Here is a 10,184-nt window from a genome sequence, read left to right as displayed (position 1 = left end):
ACCGGAGAGGGCTCATGATAGTTGACATAAGACAGCATAGATATAAAACTCAAAGTTCATCTGGTGGGACCATCAATTGAACAGTTATCACCAGTGCCAACCCACTTTTCCAGCCACTAGATATTGTCTGTTGGTTGATAGTGCTAGTGATCAGTAAATCAGAAATAACTATGAATACATTAAACCAGAGCAAGAGGATGGGATCTACCATAAAAAAAGCGGGTGATTATATAAGGAGAAAGAGGATGAGACTCGCAATGTGGAGGAAAGCAGAGACGTGGCCTGCCGGCATATAGAGATGAAGACTTCAGATACATTTGGTTGGTGGAAAGAATTATATCTCATTGGAATGTATTTTCTCAAAAATTGATATCCGGATATATTTATACCATAAGAAAGTACCATAGGATGTTTACTTTTCAGATTGGCTTATAGTAGATTGAGTATTTATTTTTCTAAAAAAGTTCTGTAAACCCTTAATAAATTAACTATGAGAAGGAAAAAAGCTACTAGAATTGAGGATATTTTTGGAACAAAAATTATCTTGATTCCAAGCCCACGAGAAAGTAAGGTTTTCCATAACCCATGGGTTTATATTTTCTATAGGAGATGAAACTGATTTCCATGAGAAGGCTATCTTTTATTTTTCTCATTTGAAATCTCTAACTAAATATGTGCTACTTTGTCATTTTCTTGTCAACCACACTTCCTCCCTCTGCTTCTTGCGAACCAAACGAGTCCTGTGTTGCTATGGGAAAGCGTACAAAGGGAGAGTAGCCCATATGCTTATTTTTATTGAGTCGGACATGTCGCCTCTATTTGATGGTCCCAGCAAACGGACCATGGTGCTCTTGGAAGAGAGGTGGAGAGAGGCAAAGCTAACCATATCACCAATGAAGCATAACATTAGATCACTGGCAATTGAATCGGATCTCAAAAGGAAGGAGATTGCCGCTAGATGGAGGTAGTAGTTCTAGCAACTTGACTAGGTGCAGGAGCCAATTTGGAAGCCACCACCATGGAAGTACAAGTAGAAGATGGGGAATTTAAGATCAAAAAATAGAGTTGGTGGTCAAGCTTGTAGAGATGGAGGTGGAGGTCGTGGACAATGTCAAATTGGGCATGCTTCTAGTCAATGGAGCCATCACTATTAATGGCGAAGGGAAGTTGAGGTTAGAGAGTGGATTTGTCACTGAAAACATGGAGGATGCTACAAAACTCTTTGAAGGAGAGAGATCACCATTGTATCCATAGCAATGGCCGAATCTCTTCCACTTTCTGATTTTCTTCTCCCTCCTATGTTTATCCTTTTTTATGAGCGACAGATAGAGTTACAGAGAAAGTGCAAAAGAAGAAAAGAGAGAGTAGAGGGAGGTAATTGATCAGTTGTGCACTAAGGAGAGGAAGAAAGAGATAGAGGAGAGGGTGGTGGTCGGAGCTTGCAACTCTCAATAGGGTTGGAAATGGGCTCGGCCCGATATGAGAGCCATTTGGCTGACTGACTTTGGGTTGGCCTATAGATCAGGTTGGAAAATTTCAAGTTAGATTTCGGCTAAAGTATGGAGCCTATTTATTTTTCAGGTCGGACTCGAATATATTATTAGCCTGACCAGAATTTGACTTGAATCTGAGATCAAATAAGGCCCAAAATAGAGTCCGAATTCAAGCTTCAATAAGTCTCAAACCATTCATCATGTCTCTTTAAAATTTTTAGGCTCACAACCGTTAAATATTGGTATTATTAAGCTTCTATAGAATCTCCTAAAGATACGATAATTAGCTATAATTTCAGATATATTAAAATGATCATAATTTTGAATTATCAATAAGAATGTCATTTGTGATTTAATGGATTGTAGTTCAATCTATAAATTTGGGCCGGCTTGATTGGATTTGGGTTAGACTGAGCATGGGCTCGAGCTAGGCTGGAGCCTATGTTTCCCAAAATTTTTCGAGCCTAATTTGGGTAGGGATGTGACTTGGTCCAACCCGACCTATTGCCAGCCATAGCTCTTAATCTCGTATAAAAAAAAATTTAATTTAAAAAAAAAAAGATGAGAAAGAAAAAAAGAAACAAGCAGGTGTAAGATATTCCCTGGGGTATCTCAATCTCTTATATAAATGTAAATAAAAAATAGTCCATGATATCCCATTTGAGATTTTGGTTTTGAACTTTTTTTATAAAAAAGAAATAAGTGAGAAACAGATAATTTAAAAAATACCTCAATCTCACATATTTTTCCCTAAAAGAAATCTCAAATAGTAGTCCATGTAAAGAAATTTTGTAATCAAAATATATGGAAAGAAAGAGAGAGAGAGAAAGAAATGGACACAAGGATGAGAAGATGGAGAGGAGTGGGGCGTTGGAAATTTATTCATGAAAAGTTTTTTTAAGGATTTATTTGGAAAGGATAGAATAAATATCTCATTTTCTTTTCTAGTCACCATTTGGGGGGTTGAACTATAGGATAAAAAATTAATAGAAAATGGCTAATCCTATGGAAAAAAAAATCTCAAAAGATCTTCTTTTCTCCTATGATTGTCAGGCACTACTTTCCTACCCCCATCATTTTTGGCTTCTCTTCATCTGCACCACCTCCTTCTCGACCCCTCCCCTATCCTCTCCCTCTTCCACCTCCTTATCTCTCCAACTGCCCTCCTAGATCCTCTCCTTCCTCTCCCTTCATCCGTCTTCTCCTCTACCTCCCCTCCATCGAATGCCCTCCTCCTACCCTCTGCCTCCTTGCTGCCTTTGCCGGCTAATGTAAGAAACCCTCTGATCTCCCTTAGGTGATCTCCTTCGCCATAAATCTTCAAAAAAGAGAATGAAAGAAAATAAAGTAAAAAGAAAAAATAATGATCAATATATGTGGGAAAAGATTTTACCTTTTACATTTTTTTTTTATTTTTATTGATTTTTTCTAAATTTTTTCTTTGTTTTTCCTCTATTTTTTTTACATCTTTAGGAGTCTATATCGGGTGGGCGGATTGGAGCAGCAAAATAGGGAAGCTTAGACAATGGTTAGGGCTTTGTGTTGGCTAATTGGTTAAGTGGTTAGGCCATCTCAAGATTTGGAGTTTAGATCTCCATATTCTTTTAGTATATATATATATATATTATAAAAATTTATAAAATATATATATAATCAAATTTGAGTAGTCCATACTCGAGGGGCAAATTTCAAATACATCTCAAACTTCTTTTATAATATATATATATATATATTATAAAAATTTATAATATATATAAATAATCAAATTTGAGTAGTCCGTACTCAAGGGGCAAATTCTAAATCCATCTTAAACTAACGGATTTTAATTTTAAGTTCCAAAGATACACAAAGATATTTTAGCTTTTTCTTAATATGAAGTATTTTTTTAATTATAATAATTAATAGTATATTTTGATAATGATAAGTTTATTATTTTGACAAAAGAAGGGCTAGAGAGAAAAAGGAAAGACAAAGAAGGATGAAGAGGAAATCATAATCTATCATCCAAATGTAGGACAGGACTAGCTACACAGGATTTTTTCTCATAATAGGATTTTATATATAATCCTATAGAATCAAAGCCTATATCTTATCATAAATTTTATCCTAACGTTATAAAACATCCAAATAGGCCTTTAGGTTCTATTTCGATGACTGGACCCAAAATCCCATAGAAATTATAGGTTTGGATCAATATAACTACCTAAATAATGTCTAACCCAGTCTGTCTTTATAACCACCTAGAGAATTATTGTAGTGGAATCCCAAAGGGAGAAAAAATATCTCCTAAGGGTCTGTTTGGATGTATGAGCCCAAAATTTGATGGAATTCGTAGGTTGTCAACATAACTAATTAAGCCAAAATAGGTTAGACTCATATTTATAAGAATCTAGAGAACTATTGCAGTGAATTGGCTCGAATCTCATAGGGAGGAAAAGAGATCTAATGGGGGTCTTTAGGTATTTACAAAGGAGAAATTCTTTGTCCACCACCCCCCGTGGAGAAAAAATATACCTTCTCACTGGATTGGGCCACAGAGCATAATTAATAAGAGGACAGACATTTAATGCAGCTTAATTTTTTTATTTTTTTCTGACTAAAATATTTTTTCCCTCCTTTCATTCTATTTTGTTTATGCTTGATTAGAATGTCATAGATAATAACATGATATTATAATAACATATGATATCCTGTTGCATTCTATAAATAATTATCAAGATGCTACAAAAAAAATAACAAAAAGTCATAATGATGGTATGACATCCTGTTGTATTCTATAAATAATTATTGAGATATCAGAAAAAATAATAAGATATTATAATAATGATATGATATTTTACTACATTCTATGATATCCTGTTGTATCATATAAATAACTATCAGAATATCATAAAAAATAATAGGATGTCATGATAATGTTATCACATCATTTTGCATCTTATAACATCATAGCATCCTATAAATAATTGTTAGGATGTGATAAAAAATAATAGGACGTCATAATAATAGTATGACTTGCTGTTGCATCCTATAAATATCATAAAAAATATTAGGATGTCATAATAATGGTATAACATCCTGTTGTATCTTATGAAAAGCAACAGGACGTCATTACATCATCCAAGATGTCATAACATTAAATAGGAAAGGATATTTTGATCAGAAAAAATTTGAGCAAAAAGTTGAATTGTATTAAATGCCTATCTTTTTATTAATTATATTATGTGGCTCAATCCGATGAATCAGTGCATTTTTTCTCCATCGGATGCGATAGACAAAAAATTACTCACTTATAGAGATAGGCATAGTGCAGCCTAATTTAGTTGTTTGTTTGGTCCAAACCACAAATCTCATAGGATTTTGGGCCTAAACATCCAAACAATCCCTTAAATTGATAATGGGCTAAACTTGTTAGCAACTCCACTCCCTTATCTACCTATCTTTGATTAAAAAGAAAATACTAATCTAACCAAATATATATGCACTAGTTTTGAGACTGCGCATTGCACATGGGTTTTAGATCACATAATAGATCATTTAAAAAAAAATTATTGATAAATAATAAAATAATATCCATCCATATTCTCAACTACTGAACTTTTATTGCAAGAGGATAGATCATTTAAAGTCACATAAGTGGGCTTTAATTCAGTCCTTTAACAACATCATACTTGAATTCAATGCTTTAAAAATTATTAGGTAGGAGAGTCTAGATATGCATATTGCAAATTAATTTTAATCCAAATGGTATTTATAAATGATAAAATACTACTTACGTGGACAATCAAAATGGCTAATTTATTTTTTCTTAATTTTAACTTTCATATGCATATATATATATATATATATATATATATTATATATATATGTATATATATATATATGTATATATATATATGTATATATATATATATATATATGTATATATATGTATATATATACCTATATATGGATAAAACGGAGGCCTCCGTATTAACAAAGCCTTCGTTTGACATGTGTATTTACCATCGAAGAAATCTCTCCAAAATTGAATTCTGGGCGTGGCAAAACATAGGATGAGGGAGTGAGGGCTTGCAATGACGAGTAGGGCGAGGGTGGCATCGGGGAAGCCGATGGCTTCAAGAGCTTGAAAGTTGGGTTCGAGGGGTTGTCGATATTGGTGCAGAGCAGGGGCGAGTAAGAAGATATGAGGCGGTGGCCGGTGGATATGGACGTCGTCAAAGCCATGGCATCTAAGGTAGTGGAGGACGGTGTCAGAATTCACTGTGGATCTGAGGGCGATAAGATGTTTGGAGGCTCTGATGGTATTGTCTTTGGGGAAGACGCAAGAGGTGGTGAGGTACTCCACCATGAAATGGGGCTTGGGAGGTTAGTCCTCCCCCAAGGCAACGGCGGCAGCAGTGATGGAGAGGCGGCAGAGATGGAAGGAGGGGAGGAGGGATGGTGAAGGAGTGATCTCAGGGAAAGGGAGGGGGTAAAAGAGGAGGGAGGACTTGAACGTCAACTTGCTTGAAGAGTTGAAGAGAGAGAGGGAGAGAGAGGCGATGCCTTGGCAGGACTCTGGAGGATGCCTCCGCTCGGACTGCTTCAGAAATCATTGCACAGCAATGTTGATTTCCCCATTTGCTGCTCAAGAAAAATCAGAATCTATAACAGAAAAAAAAAACCTCCCGTGTCAGCACCATGGACAAGCTAGTTCTCATAGATGGGATTAGGTTTGTAATTTACATCTATGACCTCCAACCATCGATCTGAGCTAAATTGATAGGAAGAAAGTAGCAATTTAAATCAAGCATGTGATGCAATTTATGAATCATGTGCAGTCGCATTTCATTTTGCAGAGAGAGAGGGAGAGAATGGTGGGGGACCACGACCATATCAAACGAATGATGGATGCATTTCAAAAGCCCAAGCATTTAATATATTGGGGCCGCCTGCAGAATGAAATTATTGAAACATGTAGGTAGCTGATGTTGCATCATGGTAGTCCTAATGGCAGAAAGACATGCTGCTTTTGCCTATTCATAGAACTTTGAGCACTATGTATAATAAGAGTGCTGCCAAGAGATGCAAGTAAAGAACCAAAGCTTAGTGCTTAGTATCAAAAGTCTAATGATACTTAAAAACCAAAGCTTAGGGCTTAGTATCAAAAGTCTAATGATACTTAAAAAGACAGGAATTAGTTGCCAATGTCTGGAAGTAGTGATTAAATCATTTAACTATATCTGCATAAGACAGCAAATTTTTTGAGGTTCATGAGCAAGAAAACATAGAGACAATTTATCATCATGTGATGTAATTGCACAAATTGTGACATAACAAGAGAAGGCCTTCGAATTGTGCTACAATCAAAATCCTCATATGTTACATAAGGAATTATTCCTTTCTGTACCATCGATAGTGAATCAAATTCCCAACAACTGGCAAATACCAGACTCACAAGCATCAAAACAAAATGTTGTCACTGAATCAATAATTGTTTCTATCCGGTAACTAAAACAAAGGTTGCTGCATAAACTCTATTATAAACATGTAAATAAAGTATGCAATTTATTCCACTTTTGTTGAAAAAAAACTATAGTCATATACAACAATATTGTAAACTTTTTTTTCTTTTTGTGTAAATTAAATGGGTTATCGTAAAGTAATAATAATCTCTACGATCTATTCAAAAATTAATAAATAAAAATAATCAATTAATTCATAAAAAAAGGACATAATAATTTTGATGCGAATCTTCGCTATTTAGAATAATGAAATTACTGTAGTTTTTTCTAGATTAACTAGATGTTACAAAATATATGCCATCAAGAATAAATCTTGGCTGCCATAATAAAAGCAATCGTCATCAATAAAGTGGATTGCAATAATAAACAAGGATAAATGACAGATCTCATTAAAGATGTGTATGCTTGAAATAATTAATAATTTTTTTTTTAAAGATTAATACCGTTTAACTTATAGTTTCGATATTAAAATAATATATAAAATTTTATTAAAATCGAAATATAATCAATCATCAAATTATCTAATAAAATATTATTAAAATTTTTATTTTCTTCTTCCTTGCCTCTGTTTCATGCTGCACGTTCTTCATGCTTCACCAAAAGGTTACGTGAAAACCTTTTTCATAGCTTGCTGGTTTCTGCAGTGCCATTGTTTTCATGCGCCACCACTCTAAGCCTTTTTAAAAACCCAAAGACCGATAAATTCATTATTTATTAGGACTCCACCTTTCTTTTTTTTAAAAAGATATGGCCTCACATGAGGAGGGATCACCTAACAATTCTGAGTTCAATGACTTCTTAAACAATCGTAGGACACTCCACATGGCTGTCGATACAAAGAAAAGAAGCAAATCAGTTATAATGGCAGTCCAAGATTCACTAGCAAATTTATCAGCAGCCCAATCAGAACAACTCTAAAGAAATTGGTTGAGACAGAAGAACCAGAATGGCATATTAGGAATGGCTACAATGAATGCCCCAGTCCAAGCCTCTATTCCAGGGAATGGCACTACCACAAACAGCATCAAACCCAGCCACTGAAACTCCTCAGCAGGCCCAACTTTATCTTTGAGCCAGCCACTGAAACTCCTCGACAGGCCCAACTTTATCTTTGGCTCTCTTGAATAGAAGTATTAGGAATGTACATTGCCTATATATCAGGAATATACAGAATATTAGGAATGTACATTGTCTAGAATATTTTTTTACAATGGCATGTTACAGAATATTAGGAATGTACATTATCTAGAATATTTTATAATTACTATGGTATGTTTTTGAATTAGGAAGATCACGTGATTGATATCGTGATCTCTCCAATTTCCTGCTTGTTTCTCTCTTCTTCATCTCTATATATGGATGTACATATCATAGTGAAATATAAGAGAAAAAGATATCTTCTCCACTTTTTTTTTTTATGTTTTTCCTCCTTTTCCTGCATCTCTCAGGCTTTTCTTTTACATGGTATCAGAGCAGGGTCGCCATTGATCCAAGTCTTTTCCTCGATTAAGCACTTACAGCAGGTTGTTGCTGAAGCGTCCTCTTGCACGTAGCTGGAGGCAAATAGTTGCTACATCTTGTCCTCATCAACATGTCCGATCAAATCGATCAGAGCACCACAATCGAATCTATGGTGGATGGTTCGTCATCGACCTTAAATGCTGCGCATGATCCGGCATCTCCCTATTTCATCTCACCTTCAGAGAATCCTGGGAATGCCCTTGTGACATCTCTACTCAAGGGACCAAACTATCCTGCATGGCGAAGGGCCATTATCACTGCTCTTCGAGCCAAACGAAAAATTTGGTTCGTTGATGGGACACTTGCACGACCTATAGATGGATTGCGGAATCATTTTCTCTGGGATACATGCAATTCAATGATGATGTCATGGATCTACAACTCTGTTGTACCAGAAATCTATGATAGCATCTCTTTTTTTGAAAGTGCTCGAGATATTTGGGTCGATCTTGAGGAAAGATACTCTCAAGGTAATGCTCATCGCATTCATGAGTTAAAGACTCAAATCTGGAGTTTCAGGCAAGGCAATGATATGACTATTGCCGCTTATTATGGCCATCTTCGTGGCTTGTGGGAGGAACTTACGGCTTATTCCAAGGTGCCGACTTGTTCGTGTGGAGCCACTAGAGAGATCCAAGTTGAGAAAGAAAAAGAGAGACTACATCAGTTTCTTTTTGGTCTCAAGGACTCCTACGACACGTTGCGAGATCAGCTGCTGTCCATGGAGCCATTATCAACAGTTAATAAGGCATATGCCTTATTGATTCGAGGTGAAAAGCAGAAGAAAGTCATCGCTGTTCGAACTTCTCAATCCGAAGCCACGGCTCTCGCTGTTAAGCCCATGACAGAAAGGGCGAATAAAGAGATCGGCTCCAAGGAAAGGAATAAAAAATATTTTTGATGCGACTACTGCAAGAAGACAGGACATATCCGTGATAGATGTTTCGAGCTAATCGGGTACCCACCTGGATAGCAATCCAAAGATCGAGTTAAGGGTAGAGGCAATGGAGCCGAGACCGGTAGTCAGCACCAAGGAGGGGTTGCCGTGAATGCTACTACACCATTGAATACAGACAGAATCTCTCCAATACCGGATCTTTCTCCTACACAATATCAGCAACTTATTTCCTTTCTTGGACAAGATAAGACTCAAAGTATCATAAATTTTGTTGGTAAAGCATCTCTTGATTCTTTTCATCATTCTTGGATCCTTGATAGTGGTGCTTCCGAACACTTAACCTTTTGTAAGTCCTTTCTTCATGATATTGAACCTCTTGACAATGCACTCCCAGATACTTTACCTAATGGAGTCAATATGCCTGTACATTCATATGGTGATGTTACTTTGACCAATGCTATTACTTTGCATCGTACTTTATATGCTCCTAATTTTACTTGCAATCTTGTTTCATAAGCAAACTTGCTCGAGAACTTAATTGTGCTGTTCTCTTCTTTCCCACATTTTGTGCTCTACAGGACCTTGCCACGAGGAAGCTGATTGGGTGAACTTCGGGATGGTCTTTACTACTTTAAAGGCTTGGCAATACGTCCTGCACGGACAAATAAAGTCAATGTTTCGATTAATCTCTGGCATTCTCAGTTAGGACATTACTCTTACAAGCGTTTGAAACTTGTTCCTTTTCTTTCAAATACTTCTTTTGAT

General features: G+C 35.9%; 1 protein-coding gene across 1 annotated transcript; it reads left to right on the top strand.

The window, feature by feature from the left end:
- The first annotated feature begins 8,630 nt into the window (after positions 1 to 8,630).
- LOC140858742 (uncharacterized) lies at positions 8,631 to 9,422 on the top strand. Its single transcript, XM_073260048.1, has one exon. The coding sequence runs from the start codon at positions 8,631 to 8,633 to the stop codon at positions 9,420 to 9,422; it is 792 nt and encodes a 263-aa protein (XP_073116149.1).
- The last annotated feature ends 762 nt before the right edge of the window (positions 9,423 to 10,184 follow it).

The sequence above is a fragment of the Elaeis guineensis genome, chromosome 6 (assembly GCF_000442705.2).
Source record: "Elaeis guineensis isolate ETL-2024a chromosome 6, EG11, whole genome shotgun sequence".
In the NCBI taxonomy this organism is placed as follows: domain Eukaryota; kingdom Viridiplantae; phylum Streptophyta; class Magnoliopsida; order Arecales; family Arecaceae; genus Elaeis; species Elaeis guineensis.
The sequence above is the reverse complement of the archived record's forward strand: the minus strand, read 5'-3'. Positions and strand labels throughout refer to the sequence as shown.